Genomic DNA, 21465 nt, shown 5'->3' on the forward strand with positions numbered 1-21465 from the left:
CAAGTGCCAATGTTCAAAATGTTACAAAACTTGCCATCTCCAAGTACATATTTATTTCAACAGAAATATGGGAAAGAAGGGAAAAGAAGCTGTCCATGTAATAACCTGGATTCTCCACCCTCTCCCTCTGAGTTATTTTAGTCCAGGTAATTTTTCTGATCCCATTAACCACACAGCTCCTTGAACAGGAGGGAGGGGGAGAGAAAAGGAAATCAGGGGCTTGAGTGGGTCAGCATTATCAAGACAGGGAAATCCATAACCTAAACTGTTACAGGGATACAATAAACTGTTGGAATGATTTCTTGTTGTGTTTATCATCAGTTTGCAGGGGAGCTCTGTAGGGATGTAGACAAAATCATGAACCAAACTGACATGAATTCAAGCTGCCCCCTCAGCCCTTCCCTTGGTTAAATGTGGAAATTCACATTCACAAAGGAAAGAAGGATTTGAATGCACCAGTTGCTGTCAACCCAAAATTAAGTTTTCTAAAAGAGATGAAAAGCCCATGCTGTACATACCTTAAAGATATCCTTTGAACACTGGGTAAGGATTGTACTGAAAGTAGAAGAGAGACCCAGTTCCACCAGACTCTCCAAATGAGTCATTTTCTCTGTTTCAGTCTCCTCTCTGGTTTGTTCTAATGTGCTGCTCTCTATAAGTCCAAAACATCTACACAAATAACCCAAATAAGTGCAGAGTTAGTAAGTGAAACTGCAAAGTTTTTATAATAAAGAGTTCTCCATGAAAAGCTTTCCCCTATCCTTAGTTCACTCACCTATCCATAAACTGCAGCACAAAATCCTCAAATTCAGCAGATGCAGAGCACAATTCTCTCTCCACCTACAATTTTCCAACACAAAGGAAACACACAAGGTTGGCTTTCATTAAGGAAACAAAGATTATTTCCTATAATAACTACTTCCAATGTCCAAGTGAGAACATCCTCCAGTGCATTTCCCACCATACAGACTCAAGTGCTCCATGAAACAGTTTTTACAGGTTCCTGACACTGTCCTGTCCCAATTTCCTGGCCTGGATGTGTATCCAAATAACCCCCCTGGTGAAATCAGGTCTGCCTCCATGGATACAACCTTTGGCCTCACCACTGATCCTCCTTTGCAGCAGGAGGTCAGCGAGTGCCAGGGTGCTGCCAGACCTGCTCTCCTGGCAGAGATTTACATTCAACATCCACTGAACAAACTCCTCTTCGTTTTTTTGAGTGCTGCAGCTCTGGAGCAATGAAATTCACCATTTAATTTGGGCAACCTGCAGCTCTCTGAGCTACAAAGTGTCCCAGCAGCAAACAGGTGTGGTGATAAGGGGGATAAAACTCACTGTCTAATGCTGTTACTATCTCCTGACTGGAAGAGATTAACCAATATCTAGAGGGAGAGCAACAGCATCTCAACCAGAGAAAGGAAACAGGACTTGAAAGAGGAGCAGGGGTTTCTTTAGGAAGAAAACAGCCCTGAAAAACGAAGGAAAAAACCCATCTAATGCACTATTTAAAATAACTACAGAGTCCAATATCCTCCTCAAGGCAGGGAAAGCTCCAGATTAAATGACACCACGCAGGGCCCCAGGCAATTTAGTTTTGACATAAAAACATTAAATTGCCTGAATTTAACATTCTCTACAACGAGCTGTGACTAAGAACTACTGCTAAAGCCTATCTGCACACTGGTATCAGCTCCACTGATAGAAACAAACAGGATTCATATCTTTGCATACACTTTGTATACAAAAATTAAATTGAAAACTAAGCTACAGCTTTGTTTTTATACCAACCCAGCACTCTTACCTCTGTAAGATCATCTCTTTCTTGCAATACAGAGGAACAATCTACTAAAGGCACCAGAGTAGAAAATGTTGCAATGAACTGGAATGTAATCTGTTGAGAGGTACAAACAGCTCTTTAATGAGTGTTATTGTATCTACAATCGACAGTTAAGGTATAGAATCATTCTTCAGGATCTAAAGAAAATTATACTAAAAAATCAAATAAATCCAGAACTCAATTCTTCCACCCTAGAACTTCAACAGCTATTTCAGATTTCATATATAAAACTTAATAGGCAGCACTGTAAAAACAGTCTCAATTTTTTAAAGAGTGCAGCCATTATTTTGTGGTGAAGTTGAAAGCTACAAAACCCCAATATTTACATTGTTTTAAGTCAATTCATATGAATTTCTGAAAACATAGACTTTTATAACTTAATATAATGAAAACCCAGTAATAAAGGGCTTCCTTTTGATCTTAAAAGAGTAGGAATATTTACTAGGAGCTGTGGAGCAGCTATTTAATCCTGTTGTTCAGAACAGCTCAAAAAGTCAGTACAATGATTATCACAACTACTTTGCCCTGTTAATAATATTAAACTGCATTTGCCCTGTCGTTATATTCAATTTTTAGGAATAAAATTGTGCAGAAAAAAAAAAAAAAACCAAACAAAATTCTGGACACAGGAGTTACCTGCTTTCAGAAAAATATAAAATATTTCTATAGAAAACATGAGTTGGCTGGTTATCTTCTAAAGAAGGCAGTATTTGTACACTCACCATGCACTTGCTGAAGTCATTTGGGTCCACCCCAGGCAAGGCTCTCATCAGCAGAGGTAGCATGTGTGTGGGACCCTCAGGGAACCACTTCCCCCCGGACACCAGGCTCCGAGCCACTCCAATGACACAGCTCAGGGTGGCTGTGAGCTGATGGGGCTCTGTCAGGGTCTCAAGTGCAGGATATGTTCTGCAAAACACAAGAAGGAAATGTTCTGTAAAATGGGAGACAAACAGGTTGGCAACAGCAATGTTTCTAAAACCTTTAAAGAAAATAGAAGTGCACTGCACATGGCATTTTCTGCATTAAAGACAAAAAAAAATTCCATGTTTCCAAAATTGTTTTCTTATCATTTTATCAGATTTAATATTGATTATTTAATTTAAATTTAATCAATTTAATATTGATTTCTTATCTTATCAGATTTAATATTGTTTTGTTACAATGCTCCTTCCATTGGATCAGTGCTATCCACCACTGGTTCAGGATTAAAGACCATCTGAGCAGCTGCAGCACAGGAATTAATAAGTTCAGCCAAAGCTACCACGATTTCCCTGTTTGGACTTGGCAGCAATGCCAGCTCTGAGGTCCTTGTGACAAACATGAAAACGTGCCCTGGCTGCCTCTAAACAGAGAGGGGACCTCTTACTTCATGTTACATTAAAGTCCAGACGTCTTCATCAAAACCTGGGAAGTTACTGTGATTTTTAAACCTTTTTTTTCCCGACATTTAACACTTTTTAAGCAAACTGCACAACAACACTTCCTGCTGCTACCAACAGCCTCCAGCTCAGACAGAAGTCACAGTGCTCCGCCCTACGTCACCCAGAGCACAGCTCACCCAAACCATCCGGAACTGCAGCCAAGGCAAACATTCCAGGGATAGTTTGAACTACAGAGAAGAAGTTGGGTCTGCTCTCAAAACAGAAAGGGCAGCCCTGCCCAGCACTGCTGCTCTGCTTGCAACTGCTGGGCTTGGGATGTTTTGCAGAAGAGTGGATTTATCAAGTTTTTACAAACAGCTGAGTCAGGGAGCTGTGGAACATGGGAAGGGCTCTTCCGTCAAACTCATTCCTCTGCTGTTTGGGTAAAGTACAAAAGGCTCCACAGGGAGCACAGATGGAAAGCTTTCAGTGGAGCAGGAAGGAGCACCATTTTCCTTTGGGAATTACAGGCCTCAAGGCATTAGAAATAGTAAAAACCAAGTATTTCACCAGGGCACATGGTCTGGAAAGTACAGTCATCAATGCCAGTGATTTTAAAATTGTAACATGTTCTGAACCAAACAGAAATATAAAATGAATCTTTATTGCTACACAACCATCCCATGTATCTGGAACCCACCAGGTGGCTTATGAAAAAAGGATGCTTTTTCAACTGATCCACCCACTATCTGATACAAAATGCTCCCAGAAATGCAAGCCACCTGAGCACTGCCTACCCTAAAGCACACGAGCTGTCAACAGCTCCCAGAACTATGCCACTTGGCAGGTGTTTAAAAAAAAAACCCAACCAACCAAACAACAAATCAAATCAAATTAATTAAAAACTTGAGTTCTCTCTTACTCCCACTTTCTGACTGAGGTGATTGCTCAGGAGGGTGTATCAGCAGCTTCTCTCACTGCAGGCATTCATTCACAGCAAGCAATTCATTTATTATTTACTATGACTGCTCTTCCTATTTACATCTTGGGAAGGGCACGCGGATGTGGCAACGCTCCTCCTAAACTTACTTCTCAAGCACAGGTGGAATTACTAATTCAGGACGCATCAGTGCAAGGTTCTGCAGGGCTTGGGCAGCCTCCAGGCTTCCAGTTTTGCTGAACATTGCCAGGAGAACAGGCTGGATGATGCACTGCACGAAGTCTGTCACGTCCTGGTCCGTGAGCTTGTGGCTCTCGGGGACAGGAGTTAACCAGGTCACCTTCTTGTAGCGCTCGCGGTGCAGCCTCCTCACCACCCCGCTGGGCAGCCTCTGCAGCAGCTTCATCAGCTTGTTCTGGGAGCAGAGCAGAAATGCTGGTCAGTGCCTTGGCAGCAGCAGCACAACCTCAGCTGCTCAGGGCACAACAAAAAAAATGAGTCGGTCTTGGAATTACACAACCACAATAAGGGAGCGCTCAGAGGGGCTCTGAAATAGGATGTTCACAATTTGTCGCTAAACTTCGTCTCCCCAGCACTGTGCCTTATGATTTAAAAAGTAATGAAAATCACATAATTATACAGTCAAGAATCAAGATTATTTACATAATTAGGATATCTCTGGGAGCATACTCTGCACATTCACATGTAAGCAAATACCCTGTTCAACAGCAAGCCAGCTCCCCTGGCACTGCTGTGACCAGTCTTGCTGTTTTAATCCCTATTTTCCATCAGCTACCACAGGGAGATTCTTGCATTCTTTAACAGAAGATTCCACTAGTTACACCATCAAAAAATTATGTTTCAAACTAGACAATGCATTAAAAATCCTTTTTGCTTTGTTTAATAGAATCACAGAATGGTTTGGGTTGGAAAGGACCTCAAAGCTCATCCAGTTCCAACCCCCTGCCATGGGCAGGGACACTTTCCACTAGACCAAGTTGCCCCAAGGCCCATCCCAGATTTTCATAACTTGAAGGCAGTAGATCAGCAAGGAAAAAGTGACATCACACAGGTAATACTGATGGTGTGTGTAAGCCTCATTTCAAGTGCCAAAAGACTTATTTTTCCTGGCTATATCCAAATTAGATGTCTTGTTCTGGACCTGTGCACTGACATGAGAATAGGAGTATGGCTTGAATGACAGTGCAGTCGTGGATCTTGATAATCCAAGGCTCCAAGCACCACACATCAACAGACAATCTGGAGCACACAGAGCTGACAGGTTGAAATCCCAGCCAAAGTTCTCATCTTGACACCCAAACCCCTTCACTCACCAGCCAGCGCCCGTTATTTGAGGGATGGTAGAAAGAGGCAATGCTATTGAACAAGCCAGACAAGTGCTTCTGCACCAGCTTACTTGGTCCACCCTGAAACCAATAAACCACAGAATTTTATCACACAGACCAAGATCAAATGAACAGGTAACAGCAGCATGAGGCACAGGAGTGTTCTCCCCACAGCAAGACTTCAAAGCAGCAAATCACATCCCACCCTCAGCTCAGCACTAAGAGCAAATTCTCTCCATCCCATCTGCTGAGGTTCACACTAAAACAGGTGCCTGTTCCTTTCCCAAATGCCACAGGCAGCAGCTGTGACACAAACCTTTCCAGCCCCATTCCATACTGACAGTGCAACAATGGACTTGGAAATGGAAAAAAAAGCCCAAAACCACACTTCTGCAGTGAGCTCAGCAGAACAAACATTCATCTTAAATATGTATTTAAATATTTGCATTAATTTTTGTTTCATTTTACGAAGTAGTTACTCACCATCATGGCTGTGATCCACATGACTGCATGTCCTACATCATAAGCATTTGTTAAGAATCTTGGAACAACAACCTGATTGCTTCCCACTGGCAGATTTAAACTCCTTAAAATCCTAGTAAAAATCTGACAGGAAAAAAAACACACATTGGATTAGAAAATTAATTTATGCCAAAGGTGTTTTAAAAAACCAAACCCACCAAGGAAGATAAGTGAGGCATATCATGAAAAGAGCACTTACCTTTGGTACATATGGATCCCAGTCTATGTACCCAATGTTGTCAGTGGCCAAGCGAGCAAAAAGATTGACAAGATGCTGAAAATAACCAGAAAAAAGGGAACATTCATTAGAATATATTGAGAATAAAAGATGCAAAGCCCTCCAGCTGCTTCACATACACAAGATAAAAGTTACCCATGGCACTAAAATCACTTGGGAAGGGGGATTTCACTCCATCAGAACCACCAGGACATATTTCACTGGCCTAAAATAGCATTTATACAGAGACATGGAAGAAAATTCCACCAACTCATCCATCTAGCTTTTCCCAATATTTAGCTGTTTGGGACAATTAGTTCCAGCAGGATCCATCCTACTCAGTGTGTGCTGCTGGCTGCCACATTTGTGTGCTTTGGTTTAAACCCATCAGTGGCTTCTAAAGGTCACAGGCATCAGCTGTCAGCTGGGAGAGCAGCCTGTGACTGCCCATGAAGAATTAGACACTCCATCACCAGAAGACAGCCCCAGGAGTCAAAAAGGAACTGGAAGATGTCCTCAGGAAAGACAGATATCAGGGCTGAACAAAAAAATAGGAGATGAAGTCTCACTCCTGTATCCTGATGATGAAAAGCACATCACCCACCAACTCTGCTCTACAGAGCTTCTCCAAATCAGGCAAGACCCACCAGGCTCTCGATGCTTCTATCAGTATTTTGAAGCAATGACAAAGCCAAAAGGAAGGGCCTTAAATAATCCTGCCTAATTCTGAGGCAGATAGCCCAGAGGAACAGGTCACCTCTCAGGCTGAAGGACATGACAGCTTTGGAAAACCCCCAAGTTCAATCCAGGACATCAGACACAGCCTGAAGACAAGGGTTACATTTTCTTTAGTGATCTGCCTTTTTCATTTGGTATGAGGAAATACACATTGAAAAAAATCCTTACTATGCACACACAGAACAGATTCCACAGCTCCCCTTCAAACAGCAAGTCTAATTCCTGCCAAAGCAAGCTGAGGAAAAGCTTGCAGCATACAGAGGCTTAAACTGGATTGCAGAGTCAGAACCCATGTGTCTAATTATCTGCATCCCAACCTGATGGAATGAACCTGACTTTAGGAAATGGACATGACAGAACAGCAAACAAGAAGTGAAAGCTTTGGGAAAAAAAGCAAGCAAACTGTCAGAATACAGTGGAAGAGGAAAAAAATACCAGAGATAACTTGTGAAAGGGTGCTGATGATTATTTGTTACACAGTTTGACAGAAACAAACTAAATCATGATGTCCAAGTGCAGGCTGCCACAGTTCTGTCAGAAGGAATAGACAGAATTATGGGTTTTTTGGGGAGGAGAAAGCCATCAGAAAAGTGTAAAAGTGAACACAGAATCTCAAAACCAGCTCTGGCATCACCAGTGTTTGAATCTGGACAACTGCCAAGTGCTGGGCCCAGGGCTGCCTCCCTGGATTTGTGATGGAAGGCAGGAAGGCCCATGAAACGTGTGACCACAGTGGTTTGGAAATCAGCTTTCTCCTCAGACAGGGGAAGTTCTCCCTGTGTATCCAGGCAGGAGATTAGTAAAAGGAGACAGATGGCCAATGAGCTTATGTTCATACTGAGCAGGGAAAGAAACTGGGGATAGGCCAAGTTTCACTGCAGCAAAGCCAAGGCACAGCTCAGCTGACACCAACAGCACCTGAGCTGCTGCTGGGGCTGCCTCCAGACAGAGTTTTTCATTTCCCAGCTCTGGATCTCCTCACATGAGGCACACACCAGGGGCACACAGATACATGGCAGACTACCTGCCTTGAAAGATACAGCCCAAGGGAATTTTTGGCCAAGGGGAGTGCAGGTTCTTTATTTTATCTCAAAGATGACAGCAGCTCATTGCAGTGAAGGCAAAATATCACCACTCAAAATTAGGGACCACCCAAGATGCATTAAAAGACAGAACAGAAGTGTAATTTCTAGCAATCACAACTGCTCTTTGCATAATTCTAAGTACTAGCAGGCAATCTGGAAAATGCCAGCATTCCCAAGGCTGGAATGAAAAGCTGCCTGAGCTGGCCATTAGACAATGCTCACCAAGCACAACTGCAGTCTCTTTATTTAGACAGTAATTGCTTGCTAACAATAATGAAAGTATTGTCTCTGCTTTCTTGTACTAGTTAAAGCAGAAAGGAGAAAATCCATAAAATCACTGTTTGGCTTCAATTCCTTGCAAGCACATTGTAGAAATATTTAAATGAGGATTTCTTCCAGTGCAGATGAAAAGCAAATACTTACCCCTTCCCACTGGGGAAGATTTTGAACCGACACCCAAAGGCCTATAAATTCATCAAACCAAAGCCTGAAAGAAAGCAGAAGCAAAATAATTTTAACACTGAGAAAGCAGCTCCCTCACTGAATATTTATCCCTCACTTTGCCAGGTGGTTGCAGGAATTTACCTGTCCCTCAATTCATTCTGCAAGAACAGGGATCAATATGGACACACTTTTATCAATTTGCAGCTCACAGTGTATTCCCAAAGCTGACTTTTAGTCCTTTTCTTCTTTTTTTCTTGTCTGACTCTTTTTTGATCCCCCTTTCACACAACTGTCTCTCCAGGAGTTTCCTTATCTACCTCAGCTCTACCATCCCAACAGATAAAAACAAATGACACCTCATCTCCCTCTGCCTTGCACTGTGAAATTTGTCCCTTTTGATCACAATTGTCATTAGCTCCTTCTCTGAATTCACCTGAGGCCAAGGATGCAAACCCTCCACACCAGTCTCGGACTTAAATTCACCTTTACAAACTCCACTTAATTCAATTTAGTTTGATTTGCTGTGTGCTTTATTCAGTAGGGAAGAGGGACTAAGATTCCTGCAGGTTACTTTTTACCAAAGAAGCAGTTTGACAGCGTTTCTGTCTTGAACTCCTGCCAAAAATGCTGCTGAAAGCCACCAGTGACTTCCAATCACCCTGTAAAAGATGATTCCTTGCATTTGGAGCAGAGCACTCTTCAGGGACACCTACTTGAAACCCTTGTGGTGAAGTTCAGGGGGAAGGGTGGTGGGCAGGAAGAGCTCGAAGTAGGTGATGGCCTTCTGCATGGTCACATCAAAGGGACACATCAAAGGCCTCCACTCATCCAGCATTTCTGCAGTGGCATCTTCTGGGAAATACCTGAGAACAAGGAAACCACTGAATATACACACACTTGGCTTTAAACTCTGGCTCTTTTTAAGCATGTTGAAAACCAGCTATTAATTTGTCATCAATGCTCACTTTAGAGCAAAACCATATGCCCAGGGGCCATAGGCAGGCAGCCCTCACCTCCAAAAACCCTCAAAAATACAGGTAAATCAAGGACATTGTGGTGCATCATTAAGACCACCAATTAAAAAGATTCTTGTCTTGTGGAACCAGAGAAAAATCTGTACAATGCAAAACCATTTCACTGTGAAGGCTGGTCCAAATCAAACAACTATTACTCATTTTTGATGCAGCATAAAAAAAATATCACTTCAGGCACAAGGATCATTTATAGAAACATTACAGGAACGCTGGTGATTTAATTTCTTTAAAACACACTAAGTATGCATGCAATGCAGTATTTAAAATGCATATTAGATAGATTTTTTTATACAAGAGAATTATTGCAACCAAGGCTGTTAAAAAGGAAAAAGAAACCCCAGAAAAGTCTCTACCCTCCATCTTAAATTTTTAAGCAGCAGCCAAGCAATGACAGGTAGAGTGGGGGTCTTTTAAACACTTTTCCCCTTCTTCCCAAATTAACATTAAAGATCAAAAAAAAACAAATCAAGAAACAAACACTTACGGTCTGCAGCTCTTCACAAGTGTTTTCAGAACACTTTCTACAGAACTGAAATGAAAAGAGGAAATGTTAGGAATAATAGATTACTACATTTCAGAGACAGCATAAAATAAACAACCATTTGCTGACCTTTCCCTCCAGAGCTTAAGATAATGTAGATGCAATTAGATGTCTTCTTTGAACATGCATTAGCTACCTGCCTTCTCCACAGACCTGACTATAACAATTAAAATTGCTCTGCTCTCTCTGCTACTTCTGGTCCTATTTTTTATATTCTACTCTGGTATTTCCTGCATTTAAGTGAAGAATTAGTAGCACTTCATGGAAGTGACATCCTGCATTTTGTCCATGAACAACCAGCAAAGTGACTTCTGGGGGAGATGAAAACATAGAAAAATGGGTTTGTGGAATTCATGAATATTTGTAAGATAAATAAAGGCAACTTGTTGTTTTTAGTCTCCAAACACCATATTTGTCCTTTTCAATGTGGTTTTGGGCTTTGTCCAGTGGTTGTAAGAAGAAAGGAATTATCTGCAAATCAAGGGTTATTTCATTGGAGTCCTTCCCAAATAACAGCTGATTTTAAAAGTGCTTTTATCCACAGCAAGAACACTTGTTTGAGAAATCATTTCAACTCCTATTGTCACCTATTGTCACAGGATGCCATCAAACCTTTAAAAAGACTTAATCTGAGAATAAACTCAAAGAATAAAAGGGAGGGGGAGCAGAGTGTGATCAACCAACGCAAGCACCACGGTAGTAAATTGTCACGTTCTTCAAACCTTCCATTTATTACACAACCACCTCAAGACTAACTTGCACTTTTACCCAAAAAGATTCCCTGAATGGAAAAAAAAAAAGTTCTGGCAGAAGAAATTCTTACATTTTTTAGATATGCCTTCTCTAGAAATGGAAATATTGCACTCTTTCATTCATCATCTCAAACAAACGTTAAAAAATGCTTTTCTGCTCAGGAAAAAGATGATGCAAATATATAATCTTTAGAATTTCACCAAGATCAATTAATTTTGACACACACAAGTACTCAACATGTATTATTGTCTCTCCAGTCCTACATGAAGTAAACTGATCCCATACAGCCAGGAGAATTAAAAAATGAATAAATCACCAATTCCCTTCAACACTCAGTACAAGCCAGCAAAAGCCCACCCAGCCCTCAGAGCACTGCTTCAGTCAAACAGTGCCCTAGAAGATGCAAAATTATGTATATTTTATGCAACAGTGACAAAGGCAACTCAGGATCTCTCCCCAGAAAGAAAATTTCAAATGCGGAGAAGAAAGGCCACTACTCATTAAACAAAAAATAAACTCAAACTCTGCAGGAAGCTCAGGAAAATCCTGGATTCAAGTGAATATTGTCCTTGAAGGAGTTAGAAAAAAAGATAACAGTTGTTCCAAGAGCAGATAAATAAAGCATGAACCAGCACATTCCTAAAGAGCATTAAAAATTCACATGATAAATGTTTGGGTGACATAAACAAACAAGCTCTCCCCAGACTATCATTCCACTCAAGTCAGCTCTCACTAAGGAAAACCTGAAGGACGGGAATTTTAACAAACACTGAGGCCAGAGATCAACAAATTTTTAAAATTAATGAATTTTAATTCAGATCTCAGCATTTGTTAGTGTGAGAGAGCAAAGGAGAAACACTGGGACGTTCTCGCCTCTATTTTGGTTACAAATTTAGGAAGCCAGAAAACAAAAAGCAACAGCAAGACAATTTTGTACCCAAGAAAAATTCCCTTTTCCATTCAAGGGTGTTCAAGTTACAGGAGACATCCTGGAATATTCCCATTAGGGCACTGTGAGCAAAGGACAGGACAATGCAGCTGGGGAGGTGCATTAAAGAACACCCAACGCCACTTCTAACACCTATCACTGCTCTCGTTTTTGGCACTACAGGATTATTTTCTTCTTTTGGAAAGGTTCTTTTGGAAACAATTTGCAAATTGTTTTTGTTTTCCCCCCTGCATTTACACAGAGAAACATGTTAACATGTTTCAGTTAAAATGATTAACATGTAAACTGAGAGAGGTGACAATTACATTATCAAAAAGCAGTAAGACAAATTTCAGTTTTTCAGGAGAAGGACTGAAGGTAAAGTCCAGTCCTGAAGCGGACACTCCGCCACAGAGCTTAAATTAAGACAATGGAAAGAGCAACCAGCTACAGTTTCACAAATTATTTTAGTGATCTCCTAACTAGAGTGAGCCATCTCTCACTGGATTAGTACAACTAAGCCCTTGTTTCTAAAAAAAACCCAAACAAAGCAAACTCCACTGCAATCCCACTGCCACTTCCAGCAGTTTTCTGCATTTATCATACACCAAAACTCCTGATACTGTTTCCCTACAGAAATTCCCAGTGAACTCTTGACACAGCAGCTCTTCACAGCCCCAAGGTTGTTGCTGGGTGGATTTTCCAGAAGCCATTACCTCACTGCTAAAGCACTTTCCATGATTTCATTGGATTTAAGAGGAAGGTACCTTCACTCCATAACGTGCTCCTGCACCAATGGTGATTTTATCCAAAACCACACACAACAATTGCTCCAATGGAAAACTTAGCTCTCATTTAAACCCCTGAAATACATTTGCTGGTTAAATTAGTTAGAACAGAGCCCTGGAGAGCCACTCCACACACACTGCCTGGGTCCCCAATTAGCAAGGTTGACATCCAGTGCGACATTCTCATAACCAGTGGTGTCAGGTTAACATTGGCCTTCCAAATACAATTATTTATGCAGAGACTTCCACCTGTGTGACAGTGTTACAGTCCAACAGAACATGCAGAAGGGACATTGGCCAGAGCTCAACAGAAAAAAAATAAGAATCATTCTTACCACCTATGTAATACATTAAGCACAAATGTTTTAGGTGAAGACCAGCCTGGTCGATATGAACTGAATGTAAACAAAAATAAAATTCAATTAAAACAGGAAATAAATCGAACAGCTACAAATCAGCTTTTAAAACCTTGACTTCCACCAAAAAGGTACCCCTTGAAAAAGAATGAGCACTGTATGAGAAGGAATCGCACTGCATGGAGTGGCTGACATGGAATATAGTTAATAAAATTGAATGTTTCAGTCAGATCATCACAACAGAAATCTTCCTTCCTGCTTAAACTCCTTTATCCTCCTGGAAAAGTTCCCTCCCTCCTACACAGGGAGCAGTTACTCAACACCATCCCCCCAGAGAAAGGTATGCAGGTACAAAAATAAAAAAAAAAAACAATGAAGGCTCTGCTCTTTCACATTTTACCTACAATTACCAAAATAATTCAATTTAGCAAACTGATTTTTTTCAGCTACACAGTCACAAGAGAAATTCAGCCTGAAATGCTCCATATATTTCCTCTTCATGTTCCTTACCAGCAATAGGATCTTCCCCTCAGGAATCAGTGCTTCAGTTTCATTCAGAAAATTATTTTTTAAAAGCAAATGAAGCACTTTCACCTGCATTTCTTGACATAAAGTTTCAATTCAACCAAAGATAATGCATTATCCATGTGCTATCTTTTATAATTTGTAATTTATAGAGCAGGACCTTCTCTGACTGGAATAATTATGAAAATTTTAAGTCTGAAAATCTGACAGATGGAGAGGGATTGACAGTGCAGAGAAAGCAAAGAAAACAAGTTTTCATTTTTAAAATCAGCAGAACATGTCTAAAATTCTTAACTGGAGAAAATAAATTATTTCTCCCTATCACGGCATTACTTTGAGTAAATACCTGTATTTCCTACAGAAAATATTTCACTTTTCTTGGAGAGCAGACTGATTTATACCTGGATTCCAGATCCTGGGAATGATTACAGAACAAATACTGAAGGACAGTATTGTTTTTATCTTTTTCCCCACAACTATACTGTGTTACAGAAGAGAACAGCACACATTGAACTTAGTACCTGTGCTGGTTTTGGCTGGGGTAAGTTAATTTCCTTCACATTATTACCCATCTTTAGCTCAACCCACAAGTTTTCTCACTTTTACCCTTCCAGTTCTCTCCCCAGCCCCACCAGGAAGGGCAGCATGCAAGGCTTAGTTGCCAGCTGGGGTTAAACCACAACAATACTGTTAAATTTTTCATACTGAATTTATTCAACTGTGGGTTATCACCCTAAAATAAGTTGAGTGAGACCTCTGTTGCAGTGTATTTAAAAATTAATCACATTCATAAAGAAAGAAACAGCATGACAAACACAAGCCACAGGCAGAAGGAGATACATGATTCAGTGCAGCCCCGCGTGCAATTATTGAAAGGCGCCTCATGAAAATAGAAACAGAATATTTCCCATGTATCAAATTCCAGATATTAAAAGCACATTACAAAGTACTTTAAAGCAGGTACAAATGGCCTATGAAATGTTTGAAAATGTGAACTTACTTGGGAAACCAATTTAATCCCAGATGTTCTGTTTTGGAGTATAATATCCTTTCCAACATTTCATACAGTGGTCGCCATGGTAACTCTAAATCATCCCTGGAAAGCAGTTCCTTTTTCCTAATAGGAAACAAAACACCAAGCAGTTCAGGATTCAGCACTGACATGGACACACTGCACATGGGAATACCCCCATCCCTGCTCCCAGTTTGGCACAAACTGCAGGAAGGTCAGGCAGGACCAGGCTGGTCACTGGCAGCCTTCAGCACAAGTGACACTGTCAAGATTTTCCCTGACTAAGTGAAATAAACATTACTGAGCCGTGAGCCAGTTTTCATCTTCTCCCTTGATGAAATTCAGCCTTAATTCCTGGCTCTCTGAGCTGTTTGGCTTTCCTGATACGGGGAAAATTGGCATTCTTCCACTTTCAGTCCCACTCCTAAAGCTTTGAAGGCGTTTGCACAAGAGAACCCTTTAACCAGCAGCACTGTGTAGGGCAGATAAGTGAAGTAACCTGTAAGAACTCTGCTACATGAAAGGCACAACATTGAGCAAGAGATCAACTGTTGGGAGACAGAAGTTTCCACAGTCAGCAGAAATCTCTACTCACTTTAACAGGTTGATCAGCAGGCGTGCAAATCCTTGCATCATGCTGATCTCCAGCTTTGGAATTGTCACCAACTCGTACAAGAGTTTGATAAAGAGCACGTGATCCTCCTTGCTGAATTTCCTGCCATACAGTCGGATGTATCTGCAAACCAAACACAAGAGGAGTCAGCAATATTTTAAAACATCCTATTTCCCCAGGACCTGAGCCAGAATCCCTCTGATTTACTGTTTAGTGAAACAAAACTAAAACCTGGTTCTCAAGCTCAACAAGTAAGAACCTGAAGACACCCAGCAAAGGAAGATTTACAACTGCAATTACAGGAAGAAAAAGAATGATCAAATAAAGTTTACAGCCCTCTAAGAGTCTACAAATACTGTAACCTAATGGACGGGACACAACCCAGAAGCTAAAAAAACAACCCAAAAAGTATTAAGACCAACCCAAATCCAATAGCTTCCAGCAAGGATGAACAATTGCTTTAGGCACTGAGCTTTGCTAGTGGTGTGCCCCATTGTCTTCAGCAAGGGGAGATCCATCAGACTCACTCCAGAAGAAGTGTTTGCTGGTTTTAAGTTGAGATTGAAAAAAAGAAACATATTTCAAGTCTTGAAAGATACTCTGCACCAGAAAAACCCATATAAGGTGCTATGAGAGCATTTTAGGTGTGGCACAACTGTAAATTACTGTTCACTGGGAGGCAACTTCCCTTTTTATTACTGCTCTGACTATTCTGAGAGATGCATAAGAAAGCTGCTTTCTACTTCCCTTTTCCCATCAAATTCAAGGGGGGGATGTTTCCATTTGATGGGCAGTGTTTTTTCACTAAGGTTCATTTCAACATGTTGTACTTACTTCAAACACAGAAGGAAACAAACAAAATACAGGATAACCCACTTTTCCACCACAGGAACCTAAATAATCTGGATTGGCCAGAGACACTACCTGCCTACAGAATTACACCACCAAGAGCTGAACACCTACACTTTTCACATGCCTAAAAAAGACAGGAAAAAGAATCCTCAGGGAAAGAAAAATGGGTGAAACATGTATGATTAAAAAAATAAAAAAAAAAAGAAGAAACTGCAGAAGCCTGGAAAGTAAGTTTTATCTACAAAGAAACACAGAGATCCAATTTATCTGCCAGTATTGCTATATATAACTGAAAATAAAATGTTTGGCTGGTTCTCCTTCGTGACATTTGCTAACAACAGCTCTGCTACACAAAATGCTGTTTAATTAAGAAAGGAGTAAAGTACACAGAAACATGCTGAACACAAAGATGTCACTATGCCCAAGCAGCAGGACTTGATGCCAAATTGCTCCCATATTTTACAGCTTCTTTATGTAGGAGGGAGGCAGAGCTGAAAGGGGTCAGTTATTTGTATTAATCCAGCTGAGCATTAAGGCAGTGTCAGAAAAGAAATCCTTCTAGAAAGGGGTGTTCAGACTTTTCCTCAAGATTAAACAAGAAAAATCTGTCAGAGGGGAACTGCAATATTTTCAGAATATCCCTTCAGAAGGAATGAAATATCACCATTACTAAATAAAAGAATATAGGCAGAACTTCATGAACCCTGAAGGGTGTCCAGGGGCTAATCAGACAGATAATTTTCATCATAGAAATGGTGTCTCTTCAGGGGAAAAAAATAATTGCAGAACTAAATTATTGTAAGATAGAAGATAAGACTTCTGAAAGCAGATAATACTACATTGAGATGATAGCTGAAATCTTAAATGCACTGCCTTTTTGATTCCTTTGAGGTTTTACGAGTTCTCATCCTGCAAAAGGGACAAAATTATTGCCCTTCATTGTTCAGCTACATGAAAAAAAAAAACCCAAAACCCAACAAATAAAACACACCCACACAACATGAAAAACATGACTAAGAAGTGAAAATTCTGTTTCCAACTCCAGCCTTTCTGAACAGAGTACAGGATCCCTAGAGATTACCAAAAAAAAATAAAAAGAATAAAAGAAAGAAAACCATGAAGTCAATTCCCCAGTCTCAGAGTGCTGGGTATCCAATCTCTCCCTCCAAAAGTACAATAGACCTATTTTTAGGAAGTGTACTATCATATCATGTGGCCACCCTAAACTGCCCTAGAAAGTTGGCTGCTCTGCTACAGTTAAAAATTACCTCTCCTCCAGAAGCTGAACAGCACACCCCCCCTAAATTCCTGGCTCTCCATCTGCATTCGCTAACACACAGAACAGGATCACGACTGGTTTAAAGCTCAGTTTTTGACAAATGATGTGAAAAGCAATGAATCACGCTCAGCAGGACTGCTTAAATCACATGTACATGTACACAGCACACACATCCCTCACACAGCCAAAGAAAGCTTCTGTTTCCCTGATAAAGATGAGAGAAAGATGTCAAACAAGAGTTTTAGGCAATAGTGATTAAAATACTTGGCAAAGTCCTACGGAGACATTTCCATGCTCACTGTAACTTTGTGTCCTGTCATTCCCCTTCCAAACAGCTGAGCTGCCTTTTTTCCACACCTTACAGCAAGACACTTGAATGCCATTTTATAAGTCTAGACCTGACAAGCACATAAAATAACATTGTCAGGGACAGCAATTGAGTCCTTCATCTTCCCACACCCCTGACTGCTGGAGCAGGAAGCACAGAAAGGCATTTGTGTGTTTGCCTGGCTGCAGAGTTAACTCCGTGTACAGTAACCATGAAATGTCCGTGTCATGTTAATATGTTCATTTGTTGACTATATTTAGTGGGGTTTTTTTCATTTTTAGAACAATCTATGAACCATGAAAGAGGGGGAAGTTGAGGCAATGTAGACTGCTGACCTGAAGACCATAAAAAATTATGGAGCAAGAGCAGTTAAGCAAATTATTTTGATGTAACCTGCTTTTCCCACACACGCTGTGGCAAGCTGAGATTCACTCTTCAGCTTTCACAACTGGTTACTATTTTACAAGCTTTTACCAGACAAAGCTGGAGGAATCTGCAGCAATTATTACAGATTTAACTGCCAGTCTTTGGGGCAAGTTTTACTTGCTTCAGAAACCTCATCAAATCATAAGTTACTCTCCTCACAGGAGAGAAAGTTCTCTTACCACAGTCCACACACACATCCCAAAAGAACCAGGTGTCACCACTGAAAATGACCCATAAAAGAATTATTCAAATCAGCTTACAGACATTATGTCTGATAAACTCCTATTCTGCCTCTTTTCTGTCCCCCCTCCCTACTCAGTTCGTGACATCAGACAGCTGAAACAGCTGGTCTGAAGATAAATATGTGCAAGTCATGGTTCCAGCTGTGGGGGGTATAAAAACTACACAATTCAGCGGTCACCATGAAAGAGTACTCAAATTTTTAATTCAAAAAAAGATCTGGGTTTCACTTTCATTCTCCCCTGTGGCACAGAGTTGTAAAAAGCTGGGGAGGTGTAACTATGCAGGTGGATCATCTGCATGTCACTGTTTGCTTTGCTCATTTGTACGTACACATATCTGTATTAATATTTGTATCTCTACAATTAATAAAGATGTCAATTATTTCACAGAATACTGCAAGAATTCCAGCCTTTGCAATTCAGACATTGGCAACAAATCTAAGCAGCCATCATGCCATTATGAAGATTCTGAGCGTTTTCTTTTTATTAGTCATAGCTTTTTTCAGGAGGGGAAAAAAGGGAGGAAGTAAATTTGGAGATGAGTCCCTGACTGTCGAGAGACGGTAGAAATTGGATTCAATAGTCATGAACACCACAGGGCTGGAAGTGTTTTATCTACACCTCAACTCCTGCTACTGTATTTCACAGAATGATAGAATTGTTTACGTGGGAAGGGACCTTAAAGCCCATCCAGTGCCACACCCTGCCATGGGCAAGGACAATTTCCACTATCCCAGGGTGCTCCAAGCCCCATCCAGCCTGGCCTTGGACACTTCAAGGGATCCAGGGGCAGCCACAGCTTCTCTGCACAGCCTGTGCCAGGGTCTCCTCATCCTCACAGGGAAGAATTCCTTGCCAATATCCCATCTAACCCTGCCCTCTGGCTGTTTGTAGCCACCCCCCCCTTGTCCTGGCACTCCAAGCACTCCAGCTGTTTGTGTTTTGTTAATACAGATAGTCCCTCTCCATTTTTTTGTCTGATCCCTTCAGGTACTGGAAGGCCACAATTAGATTGCCCCAGGCCTTCTCTTTTCCAGGCTGAACAACCTGGATTCTCTCAGCCTTTTATCCCTAGAAGTACTTTGTCAAGTCAAACAGAGCAGCAGCACATCTCTCACATTAACTACACCAGCTTATTTTTTTTACACCAAGCCCACTGTTTCCTTCCCTGCCCACACCAAACACACTCAGAGCCTCCCTGTATCTAAAATGCCACAAAGAAATCTTGGTACTAACAGGCATCAGACAAGCTGCAAACACTCACAATGAACTCAAACTTCAAAGTGTAGGTGGAAAACCACAAATTGGAGCCTGCTGACCTTTCTGTGATTCATAAAGCAGCACAGCAGTGGCTCCCAACAGGCCAAATTCACTGCCCTGGAGCCTGAAGTGGTAACAGCAATTGCCATTTACAGAGTGAGTAACGGTGATTCTAAGGCACGCTTAGAATGAATTTCTGTGCCTATTGAGCCTGTTTAGCTAAAGCTTATCTTTCTCACAGTAGGGACTCCTAAGTTTATTTCAACTTGACGGGAAAAGGAAGTTCCACCACAGGTACGGGCAACAGGTACCACCGACACCAGTATGAGATGGCAGATGGCTGGGGGGTGGGAAGGGAAGCAGCGCTGAACTGGCTCCAAGCAGGTTCAAACTGTCACACAACACAAACATGTGAGTCATTTTGCAACCACCACTGTAATTCTATCTAAGACTGCCTCTTGGGAAACAGAAAGACACTTACATTCCAATACAGTCGAATCTAACAGGCTTTGACTGATAAATGTATGTTAATTTCTCAACTGATATTACAAAAAAAGGACTTATGTAAGGAGAGGAGTTGTAAGCGAGTGTTTCAAAACGGTTCAAACACACGGACTTTGTTGTTTCTGGCACACAGGAAATGCTGTTTGTGAAGGCACACACAGCATTCAGCAACAAACATGATAAACATCCACAGAATTTACTGATTGCAGCTACAGGACTCACTGTCATATGATGCCATACCCAGTGCCAGAGTTTCCCAAATAAAACAGGGTCAAGTGTACTTCGTAAAAATTACGAGAAGTAACCTATGTCGTGCTCGGTGCTATCTATGAAACCACCGCGGGTTCATCTGTACAAAAACCACCCTGCCAGCACACACACCACGGCCAACATCAGCACAAACTACCCCGCGCCAGAGTTCAGCCAAGATATCAAGGGCACCAGCGGTGTTTACACAGCACTAAGCCAGAGTTTAATCCTGCCAGCATTGACCCAACAAACGGCCTGTCTTGAGAAAGACTTCGTGTCCCTATAGCAGAAGTTACACGGAGATTGTATCAACCACAACTTGCTTAAGAAGGGGAGAGGTGAAACAGGTGCCCACAGCGGCATTAAAAAATATACACGTATTAAAAACAAAAGCACGAGTTAATCGCACAAGCGCTTAAATCGTAGAATTCGGAAGTTTCAGAGGCGGCAGGCGAGCTCTTGCGGCCGGAGCCACCTTTGTCCCCGTTTCCGATGTGGAAGTGCTGGCCTTGCGTAGGGCAGGGACGGGACAGCGGCCGGGAGCGGGGCCCGGCCGGGCGCCAGCGGTTCCGTTATGCGGGAGGCGCTCCCGGCGGGCAGGGCACGGCTCGGCTCGGCTCGGCAAGGCAAGGCAAGGCAAGGGACGGGACCGACGCGCCGCTCGCAGCCTGAGGCCCCGCTCCCCGTCCCGCCCCGGCACTCACGTCGAGAGCTTCCTGGTCCAGAAGAGCCCGCCGGGCCAGAGCTCCTGCAGCTGCACGGCGCGGGCCAGGTTGCCCTTGATGTGCTCCAGGAAGCGGGCGGCCTCTTCCTCCAGGCGCTCGCCGTAGGGCAGCAGCTTGTTGTAGACGATCTCCTTCTGCGGCGGCCGGGCCATGTCGGCGCTGCCCGGGAGGGCCGGTGACCGCGGCCGCCGCGCCCCGCCCGCCCCGCTCGGCTCTGCGCCGCTCACTTCCGGCGGAAGGCGGGCCCGGGGCGGCTCCGGGTGCTCCGCGGGCACGGGGCCGGGCCGGGGGCGCGGGGCCGGGGCCGGGCCGGGGCGGCGCTTTGGGCACCGCCGCGGGGAGGGGCGGAAAGGCCACGGCGCCCGCCCGAGCGCAGGGTTCGAGCTCTGCGGCTTTGCGGCTGGGGGAAAAGCCCTTCTGCTAAAGCTGCCGCCGCCTGGACGCGCAATTGGGAGTGAAAACATTCACCCGCCGGCTGCGCTCATCGGGAGGGAATCGAGCATTGGTTCTCGCCCAAAAACGCTCGGCGTGAGGTGGGGATGGGGCGGGTGCTGGAG

At 42.5% G+C, this 21465-nt stretch overlaps 1 protein-coding gene across 2 annotated transcripts in view; it reads right to left on the minus strand.

Moving 5' to 3' along the window:
• PSME4 (proteasome activator subunit 4) overlaps positions 1-21256 on the minus strand; it is a 44884-nt gene extending 23628 nt beyond the window's left edge. Inside the window, exons 1-14 of one of the 2 annotated variants that reach the window (XM_054630723.2) lie at positions 20888-21256; positions 15026-15166; positions 14419-14535; positions 10012-10056; positions 9207-9356; positions 8473-8536; positions 6209-6283; positions 5971-6093; positions 5476-5568; positions 4291-4556; positions 2560-2746; positions 1802-1891; positions 776-840; positions 519-669 (exon numbers count right to left, since the gene is read on the minus strand). In XM_054630723.2, the coding sequence (XP_054486698.2) occupies positions 519-669; positions 776-840; positions 1802-1891; positions 2560-2746; positions 4291-4556; positions 5476-5568; positions 5971-6093; positions 6209-6283; positions 8473-8536; positions 9207-9356; positions 10012-10056; positions 14419-14535; positions 15026-15166; positions 20888-21060 (1740 nt within the window). In that variant the 5' untranslated portion in view covers positions 21061-21256. Of the gene's footprint in view, positions 1-518; positions 670-775; positions 841-1801; positions 1892-2559; positions 2747-4290; positions 4557-5475; positions 5569-5970; positions 6094-6208; positions 6284-8472; positions 8537-9206; positions 9357-10011; positions 10057-14418; positions 14536-15025; positions 15167-15465; positions 15482-20887 lie in introns of those variants that run through there. The other variant, XM_054630725.2, reaches the window with a different exon arrangement.
• Positions 21257-21465: the final 209 nt, after the last annotated feature.

Source organism: Agelaius phoeniceus, chromosome 3 (assembly GCF_051311805.1).
Source record: "Agelaius phoeniceus isolate bAgePho1 chromosome 3, bAgePho1.hap1, whole genome shotgun sequence".
NCBI lineage: Eukaryota > Metazoa > Chordata > Aves > Passeriformes > Icteridae > Agelaius > Agelaius phoeniceus.